The 19,511-nt window shown below is 47.0% G+C and overlaps 1 protein-coding gene across 1 annotated transcript in view; it reads right to left on the reverse strand.

Annotated features, from left to right (window-relative positions):
• GCH1 (GTP cyclohydrolase 1) overlaps positions 1-19,226 on the reverse strand; it is a 578,380-nt gene extending 559,154 nt beyond the window's left edge. Inside the window, exon 1 of the mRNA XM_069637593.1 lies at positions 18,571-19,226. Within this exon, the coding sequence (XP_069493694.1) occupies positions 18,571-19,015 (445 nt within the window). The 5' untranslated portion in view covers positions 19,016-19,226. The remainder of the gene's footprint in view (positions 1-18,570) is intronic.
• Positions 19,227-19,511: the final 285 nt, after the last annotated feature.

Genomic DNA, 19,511 nt, shown 5'->3' on the forward strand with positions numbered 1-19,511 from the left:
GCGATTGGCCTGGGCGCGTGTATTCCAGGGGTGCGCGAGAAGTTCCACACGCGATTGGCCTGGGCGCGTATATTTCAGGGGTGCGCGAGAAGTTTCTCACACGCGATTGGCCTGGGCGTGTGTATTTCAGGGGCTCGCGGGTGTTTTCACACGCGATCGGGCCTGGGGGAGCGGGGTACATGTATTTCAGGGGCTCGCGGGTGGTTTTACACGCGATCGGGCCTGGGGGAGCAGGGTACCACTCACCGTCTGCCTTGCGTGTAGAAGAACGCGTAGCCAACACCCACCCGCTGTGAAGTAATAGCGTGTGAACCCCAACGCCTGCAAGACACACGCACCGCACCCCACGAAAAGCAACGCCCGTGCGCGATACGTGCGTGGGAAACTTGCAATTGGTGTTCTGTCATGTAATTGCCATTTCTGAGTGGTTGGATGTAATACTCGGGTGGGTATTTTGCATTTGGAGGCTGACCATAGGGACCAGGGATCTAGATTGTGATGACATGTTGGCTGGGGAACATGAGTTGGGGCCTGCTGGCAGGTGCCCCACAGTGCTGGGGGGTGTGGGTGGTGGGGAACATGAGTTGGACATGGGTGGGGGCCTGCTGGCAGGTGCCCCACAGTGCTGGGGGTGGGGGTGGTGGGGTACATGAGTTGGACATGGGTGGGGGCCTGCTGGCAGGTGCCCCACAGTGCTGGGGGGTGGGGGTGGTGGGGAACATGAGTTGGACATGGGTGGGGGCCTGCTGGCAGGTGCCCCACAGTGCTGGGGGGTGGGGGTGGTGGGGAACATGAGTTGGACATGGGTGGGGGCCTGCTGGCAGGTGCCCCACAGTGCTGGAGGTGGGGGTGGTGGGGAACATGAGTTGGACATGGGTGGGGGCCTGCTGGCAAGTGCCCCGCAATGCTGGGGGTGGGGGTGCAAGGGGACATGAGTTGGTGATCATTAGTGCAAGGAGACATGTTCCTTTGCTGGGGGGCATGCCCATTTTGGGTGGGCTGCCTGCGGGACATGACATGGGATGCAGGGTAGTCCCCTGTGGTGTGGGCTGCCTGCAGGGGCCGTGGAGGGTGTACAGGGAACACCTGGGAGGACCCACACTGCCAAATCACGTGTAGGACTCCCCGGCACCTATGAAATACACGTACCCTGCTGAAATCGCGTGTGAAACTTCCCGCGCACCCCTGAAATACCCGCACGCAGCCCAATCGTGTGGGAAACTTCTCGCGCACCCCTGAAATACACGCGCCCAGGCCATTCGCGTGTAGAACTTCTCGCGCACCCCTGAAATACACGCGCCCAGGCCAATCGCGTGTAGAACTTCTCGCGCACCCCTGAAATACACGTGCCCAGGCCAATCGCGTGTGAAACTTCCCGCGCACCCCTGAAATACCCGCACGCAGTCCAATCGCGTGTGAAACTTCTTGCGCACCCCTGAAATACACGCACCCAGGCCATTCGCGTGTAGAACTTCTCGCGCACCCCTGAAATACACGCGCCCAGGCCAATCGCGTGTGAAACTTCCCGCGCACCCCTGAAATACCCGCACGCAGCCCAATCGCGTGTGAAACTTCTCACGCACCCCTGAAATACACGCACCCAGGCCATTCGCGTGTAGAACTTCTCGCGCACCCCTGAAATACACGCGCCCAGGCCAATCGCGTGTGAAACTTCCCGCGCACCCCTGAAATACCCGCACGCGAAATACCCGCACGCAGTCCAATCGCGTGTGAAACTTCTCGCGCACCCCTGAAATACACGCACCCAGGCCATTCGCGTGTAGAACTTCTCGCGCACCCCTGAAATACACGCATCCAGGCCATTCGCGTGTAGAACTTCTCGCGCACCCCTGCAATACACGCACACGCTCCCCCAGGCCCGATCGCGTGTGAATCTTCTCGCGCACGCGTGTTCCCGACACCCATAATACACGTTCCCCGCTTTGCTTTTGAGAGGAATTACATGAATCGGCCTGTAAATTTGATCAGTTCTGCGTTTAAGAGTTCACAAATAGTAACAAAACCCGGTTATTTCCCTCCCCAGGGGAACTCTAACCACTTCTTATGGTATTTACAATCGTTTTATAATAGTGACTGATATTCACTTATAGGTTTTTCTAACAAAATATATTCAGGATTACACATACATACGTGTTGTTGAGGTCACGTCTACGGTAAGGTGTGCTGTAATAAATGTTGCCGTGAAGAACGTTTTGTGAAAATGAGGTTTAATCAATGAATAATGAAAGGGCAAGAGATTGCAACAGGTGAGCCATGTGATGGAGTGGGGGCCTTAATGGCAGTTAATCGCACTGTGACATGAAGCAACCCCTTGGGTTGATGGATCGCCAATGAAATAACGCAATCTATTTATTTTCATACCAACAGCTGCAATGACGAGGAAAGAGGCAGCCAGCTAGAAACATCTTACACATTTATGATGATAGATAGTTAACAGCACTTGTACATTATAAGGCACATTGTTATGCCCCATTTCCGCTGTTGGAAACGAGGTATTTAAACACCAATCATCAAATGGCTTCCGTACACACACGCCGACCCTACCATGTCTGTGAAATTGCACTTCTGAGAAAGCATTGTCAATCTAATAATAAGACGTGGAGCTCTTTCCACAGCCCCTCCCTCTCCCTCCCAATCTAAGTCAATAAAAAAATTAAAGAAATTATTTTCAGATACTAACTAGATTTTAAGAAGCTAAGGAAGCACGTGTGAAAGAAGACTAGTTGTTCTGGCTGTCAACCGCATGGATGAGGAGTGTAGACTAGTCTTGGTGATTGCCGATGTCACAGTGTAGGATAGCAGACTAATTGTAAGGATTCACTGTGCTGTACATAGAACATATTTACACACACTATCTCCAGCCCAACTAAAGTGACCCGCGGTTAGAGCCCCCTGAGCCACCCACGGGCAACGCCTCTGGTCGGTATTAATTTATCGGCCTCGGATGGCTGAAAGGCCGAGTTGGCGTTGTCGGGATGCGAACCCGCGACCTGCAGATCACACACAATTCGCAGCAGAGAGCATTGAACCGACAAAGCTATCTCACCTGCGCGGGACAAGGCTGCCTCGGATGCTCGTTGGGAGATCTATCACTTTCACAATGAGAGTTGACAGCTTGCCACGGGATGTCTGTTGAAAAACAGGTGCCCGTCTTCGAGGCAGGTAACCATAGCAACCATGGGCTTAATCATTCAATAACCGATGAGTGAATTCACCCTGCTCCACGAATACAGTTGGCAGCACTGAAACAATCACAGGGCCTTGCATTGAAAATAAACGCGTTCTATGGCCCTGGCCCTCAAAAGATGTGCACAGGTATAACTTGCAAACATTCACATTGCAACTGTGTCAAATGCGTGGACGTGGGTTCGTATATCCCGCAAGGGTGTTTGCTGTAGGGTCTTCTCATTCATTCGGTACTAAAGGCAGATTCCCCAATGGATGGTTTTGTGCTCGACTTAGACCGATTTCCCTTGTTCTAAATCCGACTGGACTTTAAATTGATTTGAAACAGACCTCGGACATGGGTAAAAGTAAATATCCCCAATGTTCGGGTTCCAGCAACGTGCAATCATCCATGTCATAGGGCGTCTGCAGAAATTCGAGATCCAGGGTCTCTGCACCTGCGAGTGAGCGCATCGGATAAGATTAAGACACACGTGTGCCGCACATATTGTCACGCCTTTTATTTGGGTCGATTTTGGGGAATCAAGGGTCTTGGTTTCAATGTCTTGAAAGTGACGGCATGAGCACAGATGTGCATTTAGATTTTAGCCACGAGCTTAGCAGGAACGATGAAGAAGATGGGCTTCTAACTCTTTTTTCCAGAATAACCCACCACACACCACAGTCCCTTTAGCCAAATGAAAAGTCCCCCGAATGCTGCTTTAGAAATGTCCTCACGAACGCAATGCAAGGCGTCAGCACCTCGACATTCCAGCCTCAGACGCAAAACCCCTCCCCACTACACTCAACCTTAACCTGACACCATTAAAACTCACGTTGCATTGAAAGCAAGAATCAAGAAAGCAAAGGCCACCACACCATGGAACACAAAATAACCCACAGACACCAAAAGCAACATTCGTAACAAGGGACGGTTTGGAGAAAGTCCAAAAGTCTTCCCTGAAATCTCTCCACTCTGCTCCTAGGAGTAGGAGGTCAATTACCTCAGCGAACAGCAACCATTACATAACAACCAAAGCAGAGCTAAGCATCAATTATTCTGCAACATATCCCCTGCGAGGGTTGCCCAACTCTCCACTAAACCCACACAGACTGCACGGGGACAGCCTCACTCAGGCACAGCACACAGAGGCTCTCCCCTATGCCAACACACACGACACCGAAGGTGAGGTCCAGAACCATGGAACACATGACCAATATCATGAATGCCCTGAAAAAAGCCCACCATGAAGACATCTTTCCTCTCTCCATCGTACAATCCCTCCCAGGAAAAGCCCTCGAAAAACTCCTCCAAACGATTAAAGCCTCGCTCACCCAACTATCCCAATTCCATGACGACTGACCAAATCCTCCCACGACCCTGGTGCTTGATTGCCAACCCATTACACACCTATCCATCATCTGGACGACAGTGGAAAAACTGTATACTTTCAACGACATAAAAGCATCACACACCCTCCTCCAGACCCAACAGTCAGACTTTACAGTTTAGAAACCGCCACCATCCAGGTAACAGAGAGCCTTAACATAGCAAGAATAAGACAGACCTATGGTGACCAACCAGTGCCCCTTAAGGCCACTGCCACTTGCATGGGTACTGAATGTATGGCCTTCCTCTGGTTCGCCTCATACCTTATTTATTTATTTATTTATTTATTTAATATTTATATTGCGCCGGTAGCTCGCGAGCCTCGGGGCGCAGAAACAAGGACACGAGAACGGACGGAACAGATAGTGATTAGACAGAGCAGACGGGACAGTCACATAGAATTAAGCTAACTGAGGCATATGCCGTGATGGCCGTTTATTTGAAGATATGGGTTTTTACCTGTTTGCGAAAACGCGAGTAGTTGGTTTCCAGTCTAAGGTGGTCTGGTAGGTTGTTCCAAAGGTTGGCTGCAAGGGTTGGAAAGGCTCTACCTAAGCCACTTTTGAGTTTGTGAGGTGACGTAGCAATTTTAACAAGTTGGGATGATCTCAGTGTTCTATTAGGAACGTATGGTTTGATCCTAGTTTTTAAGTAGGTTGGTGCCTTTCCGTAGATGCATCTGTGAACGATGGTTAAGGTTTTGAAATGCACCCTATCTTCGATTTTCAGCCAATGAAGCTCTCTTCTGGAGTTGCTGATATGTTCTGTTTTAGTTTTGAGCTTGACAATTCTTACCGCGTTGTTCTGTACAATTTGGTAGCTTTGTAGGCATTGCTTGGAGGCACCCAGGACTAGAGCGTTGCCATAGTCAAGGCGCGATAAGATGGTGGCTCTTGCTATGGTCGCACAATTTTCCTCGGATATGAAAGGTCTGATGGCTTTTATTAGACGGAGGTGGTAGGCACAGTTTTTTTTGATGAACTGTACTTGGGCGTCCGCACCCAACGATGCTTCTAGCAGCATACCTAGGGTTTTAACCTTGCTTAGGACCGGAATGGGGGTATCTTTAATGTGGAAGGATGTGTAGGATGAGGGTAGCTTAGCACGAGCAGAGGATGAGCCGAAAATCATGAGTTCCGTTTTTTTTCCGTTTAGGCACATCCAATTGGAGTCCATCCATTGCTCCACGTGGTTGTATATCGTGGTAAGTTGCTCGCTATCTTTCTGATAATTGCCACTTAGTTCGAATACAAGCTGTGTGTCGTCAGCATAGTTAGTGAAATAGGTGTTTATGTGGTCTAGAACAAGGCATAGGTATTTTAAGTAAAGATTGAACAGTAGGGTTGACATACTGGCCCCTTGGGGAACTCCACAGAGGATTTCTTTTTCAAGGGAGAACTTGTCCCCCCAGTGCACTCTGGATATTCTGTGTTTTAGAAAGGACATTGTCCATCTGATGGCTTCATCAGAGCAGTTGGTGGTCTTTTTTAGCGCATTCTGGAGTAGGTTATGGTCGAGGAGATCAAATGCGGCGCTGAGGTCGAGTAGAACGAGGAGGCCTGTCTTACCCTTGTCAATAATACCAAGCATTTTGGTCTGCAGATCTAACATGGCCGTCTCGGTACTGTGTGCGGGGCGAAAACCAGACTGCTGTGGGTGGAGGGAATTAGATTCCTCTACGTGTGCCTGGAGCTGCATGGTGGCGATCTTATCCATGATTTTGAGGATGAAGTTGCAGTTTGTTATGGGTCTGAGATTATTCGGATCGCGTTGGTCGAGATTGGTTTTTTTTACCAGAGGGGTTACTGTGACTTTTTTGATGGCATTAGGGACTTCCTGATCTCTAAAAGAGGCATTAATGATCTTTGTCAGGATGGGGGCGAAAATGTCTATGTTGTCCAATATTATCTTAGGTGGAATGATATTCTCTGCACAGGTAGTGGGTTTCATGGTCGCCAGTACTTTGATCATTTCGCTGTTGTTGATCTCTGTGAACTTGAAAGTTCCAATACCTGCTGTTGCAGTCTCAGCTGGCAGAGTAACTGTCGTTTTTTTGTTGGTCAGGGAATTTATGATGGCGTCCCTGGCTTTTGAAATTTTGTTGAAGAAGGCGATCTGGGTGGCATCGCATTCTTCTTGAGAGGGTAGGAAAGGAGGGGTAATGGCTTTGGGTTTTTCTATGGATTTGAGGATATTGAATAGTTTGCTGGTGGAATTGGTGGCTGTAGAAATCTGTTCGTTATAGAAGTTTTTTTTGGCCTCGGTTATCATATGTTTATATATTATTTCGCTTTCCTTCCAGCGGGCTTTATTGGCTGATGAAGGATTTTTTAGCCATACATTTTCTCTGTTTCGTTTGTCCTTTTTTTGTTCTGCAAGTTCTTTGGAGAACCATTGTGGTTTTTTTTGGGTGGGTCTAGTTGATTTAGTTTGAAGGGGGGCAATTTGGTCCGTGAGTTTCTCGAGGTGACTAAGTAGATTTGCTAACGTTGTTTCGCAGGAGTCATTCTCGGTTTGGTTTTTATCCACCTCAGCTAGGCATTGTATGAGGTGGTTCCTATCAATGTTTTTGTAGTTACGGTGTGTCGAGAGGGTCGGGCAGTTAGGGGTTTTGGGTTTGGGAAGAGGCAGGGTGATGTGGAAGGATATGCTATGATGGTCTGACCAAATGCAGGGTTCAGTCTTAAACTCTCGGGTTTCGAGGTTGTTAGAGACGACCCAGTCAAGAAGATGGCCGTTGTCCATTGTGGGTTCTTGGTTGTTGATCTCAAAGTCAATGTTGTTTAGGGATCTTTGAAGTTTACTAGCTTCTTTGTCTTTTGTATCGCCAAACCAGCGGTTAAAGTCGCCCATGACTAGTGTGGCTGTGTTGGGTCCTTTAAGCATATTGAGTTGATGCGTTATTTCGTCGTTGAATTCTGGGGTGGACGTTGGGGGCCTGTATAGGACAATCAAGTTTAAACTACTGTTAGCCGTAGGGGTGTGTTTGAGGTGCAGTATTTCACAGCCTGTACATGCTGTGCTGCTGGGAAACATATGTATAGAGTCTCTTGCGATGACTGCTACACCACCCCCCTGGCCTTCTTCTCTGTTTGAGTAGAAGATGGAGTAGCCTTCCGGGACTGCGATGTCGCAGGTGGGGCCGATAGGGTCCTTGAGCCAGGTTTCAGTTATGCAGAAGATGTCTATTTGTTCATTGACAATCCTGTCATGAACACATTGTGCATGTTTATTGAGAGAACGCGTGTTAAGCAAGCATATTTTTAGGTCTAGCTTATTTGAGGGGTGAAACTCGGGACTGTTCCGGGGGGAACGGTCAATTTTTCTTTCTTGGGGGGCCTTTTGATGGCTGCTTTTTCCTTTGAGTCCTGACTGACTCGGTTAAGGGCAGTTTCTACCGCTTTTTGGACCAGGTTAATGCGCGCAAGCTTACTGAGATCTAGCGCGAGCTTGTCGAAGGGGAGCAAACCCATGATTACCTGTGAGGATGTTACACCGGTCTATGGGGAGACGGGCAGCACTTTCCGCCCTGAACGCCGCGGACGGCGAGGACCGGCGCAGACCGGCTTGCCCCTGAAAGCGCCGGCGCTTAAAGCGCCTGACGTATCCAAAAATAGGCAGCAAGTGCTCTTGGGAGCTGTAGTTCCCAGAACCTGTAGTTCAAAAATAAATGCAGCAGGAAGACAAAATACGAGTGCTTGATCGTTGCAGAAATGTCAGAAAATACTTTTAAACACACAAAGGTAAATCTAAGTTACAAAGTATTTCTAAAGCTATACGAAATGATTCCCAAAATGTGATTCAGAGTAAATGGCAGCAGGTTTAGAAAAATGGACAGTGCTTCTCTCCCTCCCACAAAATACACTTAGCTTTCTCCTGGGCCACGAGTGCCTTAGGGATAGATAAAGGAGGCCGGCGGGACCGGCGCAGACCGGCTTGCCCCTGAAAGCGCCGGCGCTGAAAGCGCCTGACGTATCCAAAAATAGGCAGCAAGTGCTCTTGGGAGCTGTAGTTCCCAGAGCCTGTAGTTCAAAAATAAATGCAGCAGGAAGACAAAATATGAGTGCTTGATCGTTGCAGAAATGTCAGAAAATACTTTTAAACACACAAAGGTAAATCTAAGTTACAAAGTATTTCTAAAGCTATACGAAATGATTCCCAAAATGTGATTCAGAGTAAATGGCAGCAGGTTTAGAAAAATGGACAGTGCTTCTCTCCCTCCCACAAAATACACTTAGCTTTCTCCTGGGCCACGAGTGCCTTAGGGATAGATAAAGGAGGCCGGCGGGACACGCTCATCCAGTTAGGCTACGACTCCCAGTGTATCCCGCTGACCTGCAGAGTGCCCAAAGAATCTATCCTCCCCACGTGATCTTCAGCCTCTTTATGGAACCACTGGGGGGCATGGGATAAGCATGCATCTACCTACCTGTAACTCAACCCCATTTCCTCCAAGATAGGCTGACTGAAATGAAACTTGACATATTCACACCCCAGCTCACAGCCTGTGCAAAGTCACTTGGATACACCATCGACTGCAAGCTCTCCTTTAAAGCTCACAGACATGCACACCCAGCCCCGTTCCTTGGCCCAGGCGGGGCAGGCGACGTCCTGGGTCAAAGAGCTAAATAGCTCAGGAGGTGGGCGCAGTAACGGTCCCCACCCAGAAAGCTGTCTGCCGGACAGCAGATTTAGGCAGCATGATGTGCCGGTGAGTGCTCCTCTGCAATGTGCAGCTGGCTGCTCGACTTGTGGATGAATGCATGCGTTCGGAATATGCAACAAAGGAATGCATTTTCCAAACGCAGCGTGTGAGGTGCTCTGGAGTCACAAACCCTGTGCCCCTCAATCTTTGTGCTGATAGCCGTTCAAGGGGGCCAATTTATAAGCGATGGCACACTTAACAGGGAATTGTTTTTACACAGTATCTGCCTAACATTTCAATGTTAAGACATGAACATGGGATGGGGCCTTTGTATTCACCAGGCCAGCACAAGCACCAGTTAGCTGACCAAACCCATACATTCTTCAAAGATAATTAACGTGCCACACAGACAAGTTTTAAACTATTTTCGTTATGTCTCTTTATTTGACACACCAACACTTTTTATATATATATTACTTTTTAGTTACATATGGCGCATCCCTGTGAAGGTTAACTCTCATTTTCTTGCTTAAGTATTCTAGTGGCTGCTTTGGGATATGGACTAAATGCATCTGCTCAGCATGAAAAGTCCTTAAATTGTCTAAACAAGCCAGCCACTGCCTAGTGCGTACACCAGATGGCAACTCAATGTCACCTGGCACCTTGATAAGGAAAGTAGAGTTCATTGTGTGTCACCGTGCAGACAGTAGTCCATGACAAAACAATGCAGTGATACGGTGTGCAGCAATGATTTGTGCACTGCACAAGTCACTACCTTGTTAGTTAATGGCGTCTATGTGGTGCTCCCTTATGTAACAGAACATATACGTACCTGTTTTTGTCGGATCTGCCCAATGTCCATGCAAGAGCACACTAGGATGTTTTGTGTATGTGGCTCCGACGAGCATGCCATACTGTGCCCACACCTAATAAAGCAATCAAAGAAGTTGCCTCAAATTGTAAATCCACTAGGCCAAACACCCTTTCTACACTGCCACCCCATGATTTTCACTAGCTGCAGGCCAGCACTAAGAGATGCTAATGCCAGCTCTGTTAGATAAAGCATGTACCTGCTCTTTTTTGTGGAAATAACCCCTGATGCCAGCGTAATAGTGAGGAGGTAGTGACTGAGGAATTGTGGACAGTTTACCGTGCATCAGAAGCCGGTTTTGTTTAAAACGCTTCATCAGCTTATTACTGGTCAGGCTAAAGTTTGAAAGAGGTACGTTCCTTACTGTGTAGCCTTTCTGTGCATTGTTTATTGGGTCTCTCTTGTGCAGTATTCTGCTCTATCTGTAGATATAATTCCCTAAAGATGTTTCTGTATTGGGGTTGGGCATGCTCACACTGAGACCCAGCCCTTCCTCCTCTAAAATTCTTCAGAAACAAGAAGCAAAAGAGCCCTTGTACCCCCATGGAAGTGGCTGATGTTGCAACCATTTTATACTCGCATCCAAAAACGTAAGCTGTCCAAATCAGCATGTATGGTTCATGGTTACAAACATTTTAATGTTAGGGTGAGTATTGTGAACGTGATGTGAGCACCAAGCCATGCATCAGTTATGAATTTAGAGATTCAAACATACAATCCTTTTTATCACAGACTTGTTTATCAAATGTATACATCTCTGATCACTGTTATAGTCCTGAAAGGCTCTGTGATTTAATGCAATGCATACAGGAATCCTCATTGGTGCTATTTGTCCCATTTCTCACCCTCAAGATAGGTATTTTGAAAGAGTACAATAATAAGACTGCACGAGGCTTTCCATCGTGGAATGATAACCTTCTATCAGAAAATAATTCATATGGTTAGTCTAGTATTGGCCCTTGTGGAATACAAGTGAAGTGGTACAAACAGAACACCTGCAACACAGGGCCAGTGGTCAGTGGTCCCTCAGACCCCGGCAGGCCGGTCACACTGCAGTGTGCCAGTACGGACAGTTTGAAACTGCATTCAGACAAGGCCTTCCCTAAGAGCCTAAGAGAAGGTGACAAAAAACATTTACTTGGGCAGCACCAGCTGTGTTTTCACATTAGAATTCTTCTGTAAAGTACTTGAATTACAATGTAATGTAACCCGCTTCATTTATATAGCAATTACTTATTCATATTGAGGAGGGGTTTTGTCACACGACAGAGGTGTAGTTTGGGAGTGACGTGTGCCAGGGGGGTGCATTCTGATGTTTTGCCCTGGCCACCAAGTTGGCTAGAAACAGCCCTGTGCACACCTTATTAGCCAGACAACAGCACTCGCCCCATCTCTGAAGAGATCTCTACATGCCACTTCAAACTCCAGAACGTCCTATAGTCCATCCCCCAATGGTGACCAAGGACTTCCTAAAGGCATCCAGACCAGCACCCATGCTACCCTGAAGGCCATCCACTACATAATCCGACCATCAAGAGCGTGCACTGGGTTCCACTCCAGGCCGCCATTGAGAAATGTTACATCTCTACGGACCAAAGCAGCAATACAGCACAAGATGGCCACAGAGAAGTCCAGACTCTGTAATGACATAGAAATGCAGACTGCCCCTCGTCCTGCAACACTTCAGGAAGGGACCAGAGGCCCTTCTCACCAAAGAACAACTCATCCAATGCGGAACACAGATTCCCTGACCCTCTCCCCGCCTCATCCTCAGAGCTCCTCCCACAGCCTTTCATGGCCCCAATCTACTTGACCCCCGTTTCTGACAGCGCTCCCTTGCTTTCTATCTAGGTTTGCATTCTATGAAACCCCTATATAGAAAGACAATAGCCACTGAACTGCATTATAGGTCATATGTGTTGATGCATATTCATTGTGGGTATGCTGAAAAGCAAACTAGATTATATTATGTGGCAGCCTTAAAATCTTTCACCAAACAATAAAGGCCCCTCAAGCCATGGATCTCTCTGAAGTATCTCCCACGTTAAGTCGAAGTATGAGATCACCTCTGAGATCATTAAATAGGACCCATATTCTGCATTTCAAGCCCATATTTCTACAAATGCATTGGCCCAAAAAAATACACTGCACCTCACAGAGCAACACGATAACTTTAAGAATGAAGGTGCTAAGCGGCTGCTCTGAGGCGCTGTGCCTGTGACTTTTGCCAAAACTACTACCCAGAGCTACTTTGCTTCCAGGCCAATCTGCGCTATATAGGCAGGGGAGTGTTCGCGCACGAGTAACATTGTGCCAACGTTGGAATTTGGGATTCTGAGAAGTGTACATCTTAATCACAGTTTTAATAGTGATTTATTTATTCTGTAAGCCATGTGAACCTATGTGGTATGATTAACAAGTCTCCATGTATGCATTTGGAATTCACCATACCACTAGGTCGGTGTTGCGATACCCATTCATTTATTTCAATTAAACTAGGCATCATTTTAAGAGCTTCAATTGGAGTCCCCTACAATGTACTCCAAAACGAATATGTCAACAACTTTGTTATATTGAATGTAAAAGTGGCATACTGGCTCTGTGTTTTTGGAAAAGTTACTCCTGCTCATCGAGTTAGGTGCCTGGAGTTACATGTAGCGCTTGCTTATCAACAGATGATCTCGACCCCTGGAGATGTGAATACGGGCTGTGCCTCTGGGGGCTCTGTGTCCTTCAGAGTCAGGGTACAGCATGTACCCTGAACATCCTATGTGAGCAACCTCGCAAAACCTTGCTGTGAGCGCCCGAGAGGCAGGCATCAGCCTTCTAGCAATCTCAGGTAGTCCAGCCCTGTTATATTCAACGCAGGGACCTGCTGCTGAACAGTGCCCCAACTGGAGAATACCATAGGAAACAGAGCTGGCCATATAGGACCATACATCTGCCTGGCTGGGATTCTGAATGGTGCAGTGGAGACCAGACTCCTTGCAATATCTAGAGTCAGAGTCTGCGAGGTAGAAACCCCTCCAGTATCAATGTGGCAGACCCCAATGATTGGGGGCCCAACTGTGAACCTGAGGTTACCAAGAACGCCAAACCAGGAGCTGATCAAAATCATCTACCCAGAGACTTGGGACTTTCCTATACTAGACGGAAAGATGTCCATATCTTGAAGCAAAGAAAACGTCTTTCATCCGGACAGTCCTTGAGGGTTTCCAAGGTTTGTGATCTGGCTCCCTCCCCAATGACAGATCGCTAGCAAATGGTCTCACCACAGCTACACATAGGTAAGTCAGGGAGGCGTCTGCTGCTTATGTTAGCAGACTTCTAGGGTGCTCACACTGGGGGCCTGGGAAAAACGTCCAACACTGCAGACAAGTTTAGTGAGCGTGGCCAACAGAAGCAATTGCAGTGTACTGAACCAGCAGGCAGGTGACAGCAATAATGAGCTCAGGCCGTATTAAGAATAATGACCACCAATTGGGCAGGGTTAGCAATACTGAGGAGCATATGCAGAATCCTCTATATTGAGAGCAGGCAGGGTGTCAGCAATATTGACCTTAGGTTTTATTGTCAACGCAGAACAGAAGGCTGGATTGGCCATAACAATCTTGTGAAGGATAAGCAATAATTACAAATCAAACAGCTTCTTAATCAAATCAACTTGCACATTAAAATGCCCTGGTATTCAAACCCTCCCCATCCTCTTCTCCCACACAGAAATAGCTCCAGCTTCCCCTCACAGGCCTATGCCCGTGCACCTTCACAGCCACACTCCGTATCTCCACACTCTATCCTCATTGCTGATCCATGGATGCTTTCCAACACACTGCCCGCTCCTGCATCTCCATAGGCAGATTCCCACCCTCATCCAACCACTACTAGAGATAGTCACACAGTCAGTTCCCCCAGAAGCACAGCACCGCTGCTTAGCTACACCTCAGCCTGCGCATCCCCATCTCGCTCCGTTCATCAACTAATCCTCAAAGGCCGCGCCTCCTGCGATTACCTCCTACACAGACAGGCTATAGAGGACTGGGGAGTAAAGGACCTAGAGGAGAGCAGATGGATGGAAAAAGGGAAAGTGTGGAGATCATGGAAAAAGGCAAGAGGGGAACAGAAGAGGTGTTTCTTGCTGACATGTTGGCAACTTCATAGCCAACAGATATGAACTCTAGTTTCCCCGCTGTGATCAAAATGGGGTGATCTTGAGCAAATCATGTTATGTCCATATGCTTCTTTTTTTATTTGCTCATCTGTCGGACGTTGTGGTGTTTAATAGGTACAAAGTAACATGAGCATAAAGCATTTTTATAAATCAGAATGACTGGCCAAAAGAGGAATGATCTGGACTAGCGACTAGACTAAAACATTTGGACACAGACAATATCAATTCTAATCCCAGTCACTCCACATGACCAAATTTTGTGCTCTTGGGCACATCACTTAAGCTCACTGTACTCCAGTTTCCTTAGCTACCAAATGTGGGAGAGCTTATAAATGAAAGGGACAGAGGTTTGATGTACTACATTAATTCAAAAACACACTGGCACAGAGATAAAAGGGAGGAGAAAATGTAGTCAAGTGCAAGGGTGTTGTAGCCTAATCTCAGCGTCCCTCCATAACTAAAACGTTGAAATCACTTTTACTCATGAAAAATCAAATGTCCTAAATGCACATTAATAATAGCAGGAGTTGTAACCTATGTTTCGATATTACAAGCACATCTCTGCCGCAGGCACACTTCCCACTGAGCCATTTTATTTTCTTTATAACCTTGGCCTGCAGGCTGAATACAGTTCTTTGCTGCAGGCACACTACTTCCTGAGACATTTTACTCCAGGGAACTATGCAGCAGTTACATTAATCCACTTAATTATATAACTTGCATTGGGAATTGGAATGTGTAACTTTCAGATCATTTGCACGGGTCATCAGCAGATTAATAAACCCAAAAGACTATTCTATTTTCCAATAGTGAGTTTGTAAACTATACCAGCTCAATGGTTTTCAACTGCGAAATACAGAGTAGGCCAGAGACATCTCATTGCACATTCAAAATATTTAGAATTTTGCTTCTGCTCACACCTCGCCAGCAAGCCACCAGATTAAAGTCGGTCTTTCCAGCACATTAAGGAATGAGACTTTACAAGTGACAGCATTTGTTTAATGATCCTTTAAGGGAAAAACATGACATGCTTGCATGATTCCAGGCACTTCACTCAAAGCGGTACTTGATGTATTTTGTAGGGGAAACTATTCAGCTTTGATTGAAAAATAATCAAGTATTTTGCCAAAGCCGAATATCTCATTTTCAGCTGGAATTCGGCCGAATACTTACTTGAAGACGAATTTTGGTACACCCCTGATAGATGTGCTGCCTGTTATTCTTTCAATTCCTTAAACTCAACTGCCTGTGCTCATGGGAACTCTGTAGTACAAGAGTTCAGAAGCATTAGATATTTCCTGCAATGTGTGAAAATTCCAGCACACTCGCTTTCCTGCTTGGGGCATACTCTATAGATATGCAATTCTGTGGGTAAACAAGGCCACCCCTACCTTCGACAGGAAAGAATGAGGATCCACTAGCCTCGGTAAACAGCAGATGAGTTCTACTCTTAGAAGTGGAGCCTTGTCGGTCAAACACTTGCTCATACATAAATATGACTCTCCTAAAGCTGGGGAACAACCTCAGGCTCAGACTCTGGCCCAAGAAACACAACCACTGGTTGCTTGACTCCCAAAATGAAATAATACATTGCTGTCAAATCTCTTCTTTTATCGATTCACCTCTTCCGCCATTTAGCCGGGAGGAGTATACCCTGTGGGTAAAGAAACGTAGGAGGATACGCTGCATCATCATAACAGTTTAAATATGATCCTCTGTTTACATTGTACCAATGGCGCAGTTCTACGTCACCAAAATGCTTTACATTTCTACACCAGAAAATAGTGGAAGACCTCACTAAAAGACCATACACCTCCTTTAAAAACATGAAATCATTTTTATTTATTTATTTAGCATTTTTAAATCGCTCATACAGCCCTGGGGCATCGAGGCGCTGTTACAGAATTATGTCTTAGTTGTGTATTTATAACGCGCTTAATACCCAGATGTTTCTAAGCGCAGACCCGGGATCAAACCTTTGTTGCTTCGTGTCGTCATGTTTACAAGGCGAGCATGTCCCTGCTGAGCTATCCTCCCTGCATTTCAACAGTTTGATAAGGGGGTCAGCATTAAAGATATCAAATGTGTTTATAATTGATCTATCAAATTGTGAGTTTGCAAAGCCTTTTTAGATGAAATACACAAAAGGTCATTTTTACGATGTATAATTGTTCCAATTCTGCATGGGTTACCATTTAAATTGACAGCCAAGAAAGCATCTGGGGGTTACCAAATGCTCTCAGTTGAATCATATGTTTGATTTCTCCTGCCAGTAGTTTTCTGCAAATACAGTCTGTGCCAAATATGTGCATGTTCCAACGTCCTCTAAAAGGAACAGTACGGAGAGAGGGTGACAGAATGACATCTCGTTCTTGGTTAATCACCGGTTTAGCACCTGCCATTAAAGATTTTTTAATCCAACACCGATGGTCAAGTGGTCGTTTATGCAAAGGCATGCGTAGAGAAGAGTATTCTCAAGTACACGAGTTACGAGGATGACAAAAATGGCCCGATGGACAAAACATCCAGCCCAAATGTTTCTAGTTAAAACAGCAATACAGAATTGCACAACGAAAATTATGGACAGACTCCTTCAATAATAGCTCTGATGGCTGTCTGGCGACCACTGTGCTACGACTACATCTTATAGACTTCTAAGGTTGAGAACCTCTTGGACTTATAATTAAGCCAAGTTGATTAATACCACGCACCCCTGTGATTTTCATGGTCTGCACGCAAGGGCTGTAGAATATTAAATAGGGGGAGTGGGGAGTCTAACTGTTATTACAAAGGAAGAAATAGTTATTTCATTGCTTTTTTTGTGGCACGTTCATGCAAGACACAAGAGTCACTTCAGAGACCATGAACATATGAAAACCAATTCAGAATAGGACAGAAAATCAACACAAAGGTGTGTCATTGCAATACCTAACGTAAACATTAGAAAAAAGAAATATTTAAAGCGCTGTAAAAGAAGTTTGAGGTCATCATAAAGTGGATGTGATGAACTGTCCACATATGATCGTCCGTTACTGTGCTAAGTAAATAAGCTGGACAAACAAAATATATAAGTCGATGGTGGACTTAAATCACTGATATAAGCATAGTAGATAAAGGATATCGTGGAAAAAAATGTAACAGCCATTTGGCTCACGTGGGCAAGTTTTGTTGCTTCAGCATATGTTTTATGGGCTCTCTGGCTTGGAAGATTCAGGGTCAGCAAATGGAGAACAGAAAAAAAAGAGATGTGGGCCTTGGCTTCTCTTCATGTGGCAGATAAATGAAAACAGAAGGACTTCCCATCCGTGCAACAGGAACAATTCACCCCAAGAGAGTGCGGCATGATCCGTCTGAACGGGGAACGAGGATACAGCCAGCTCAACCGTAGCTTGCTACAATGGCCATATACGGTTTCCTAGACAAAAACTGGATAATTGTGAACTTTTCTTCCTGAATCCTAAAAAAATCCTCATTATGATATTTTGCTAAATTCGATTTGTAGAGTGCACTAACGCCACAGTTAGTTTTGAAATGAAGTACAGTTTTGTCATCACACACTGCCTCAGTTTTAGAATAGTAGCAACGATCTGGGATTTCTGCTTTTTTTTTCTTCTAAAATTGAGATGATCCTCAATAAATGTTGCTTACGATGGTAAACTGCTCCATATTCTGGCAGCGTTCACAGAAATGTTGCCCTCCTGTTCTTGCCTTCCTATATATCTGGGAAGAAACTCAACTGGGCACATGGAATCATCCCTCTTTCTACCCTGCCACAAAATCGCCCTCGAGTGAATTGTTTGACCGAATGGCAATTTGGGGTATTAAGAGAGTAAGTTGCCTATTTACCTGTAAATCTTATTTTTTGTCAATGTGCTCTTTAGTTGCTTCCTTCATAGACTGTCAAATAAGTTTGCACAAGTTTCCAGCACCCTCTCCTCACTTGTTATACTCGAATTCTGGCATCTATGTGGTACTGCTACATAGCACGCACTAGATGGATCTCGTATTGGGCGAGTACTTCAAGTAGAGAGTGTACACGCCAACGCCTCTTAAATTTCGAATGGGACACGATTTTCCAGGTGAAAATGATACGCATTGTTAACTTTTCTATAATTTCTCCTGAAATAAAGGTGTAAAGACATCTCACTTATTTAGCCCCAGAATGCCACCTTTGGGTGTTGTGAGACTAGACACGTGAGAGACACCTGGGAGTGTAAATTGCTCCTGCTGGGCTTCAGGGGTAGGCATCTCGTGATAGGAGCAGCAGCTGGATGTGTGCAAGGAAGGATGCCCAGCCAGTGCCCACTCACCAGATATAGTCTCCTGGTAGCCCTTGGTGAAGTACTGCATGGCCGTGGCCGCCCTCCACGGGGTCTTGAGCAGCCCCTGGCGGGAGGGGTCTTCGCCCAGGGAGCGCAGGATGGTGCTGTAGGCGGCCGCCAGGGCGGGCAGGCTCAGCTGGTTGTCCTCTTCGCTGCGCGTCCGCTCGTCCCTCCAGCTGCTGCTGCTGACAGCCACGGTGCCCCCGGTGCTGGTAGCCGGCTCCTTCTCGCCCCCCGCAGGGTGCCCGTTGCAGGTGGCGGTGGCAGCGAAGGGCCCCTGTTTCCCTTTGTCCATTCTCGGGGTTCTTCTCGTCAGAGGCGGAGAGCTTTGCCGGCGAAGTCCTGTGGGAGGAAGAGGACACTGGTTCCTTCTCTCTCTGTCTCCAGCGGACTTGTGAGAAGTCAGCGTGTGTTCCTGCCTCTCCTCATCCATGGGGCGCCTCTAATCTGGGCGCGCGCAGCCTGCCATTGGGCGCCCGCGCCGTGCGTCAGCTCTGCTGCGTGCACGCAGCGCCAGTAAGAGGATCAGATCAAAGCCGGCCGGGTAAACACCAAAGTGTCAAAACAGCCGACTCCCTCAGCTTTCACGGCATCCCACGCGAGTCCACCACAAAACGTGGGTAATGGGCAACACAGCGCTCCTCCCAGCGCCGCCTCTCAACCACTGCCGGCCATACGTCATGGCCGGCCCACCCCCACATGCCCGCCCAGGCCCAGGGGAAGGCGGGGTTACCAGGCGGCACGAGCGCAAGGCACAGCCTTTGAACTTTACAGAGCAACTCAGCTGAACCTAACAGAAGCCGCCATTGACATGGGGCGGATGTGTGAGCTTTTGGCATTATATGGGCTGGCACCTGGCACTTCCCACCTATTGTCAAGGTTTATAGTGATTGTTTCGAAACAAAAGTTTCGAATCACTAAAGCTTCGA

The sequence above is a fragment of the Ambystoma mexicanum genome, chromosome 14 (assembly GCF_040938575.1).
Source record: "Ambystoma mexicanum isolate Mex_15411 chromosome 14, UKY_AmexF1_1, whole genome shotgun sequence".
In the NCBI taxonomy this organism is placed as follows: Eukaryota; Metazoa; Chordata; class Amphibia; order Caudata; family Ambystomatidae; genus Ambystoma; species Ambystoma mexicanum.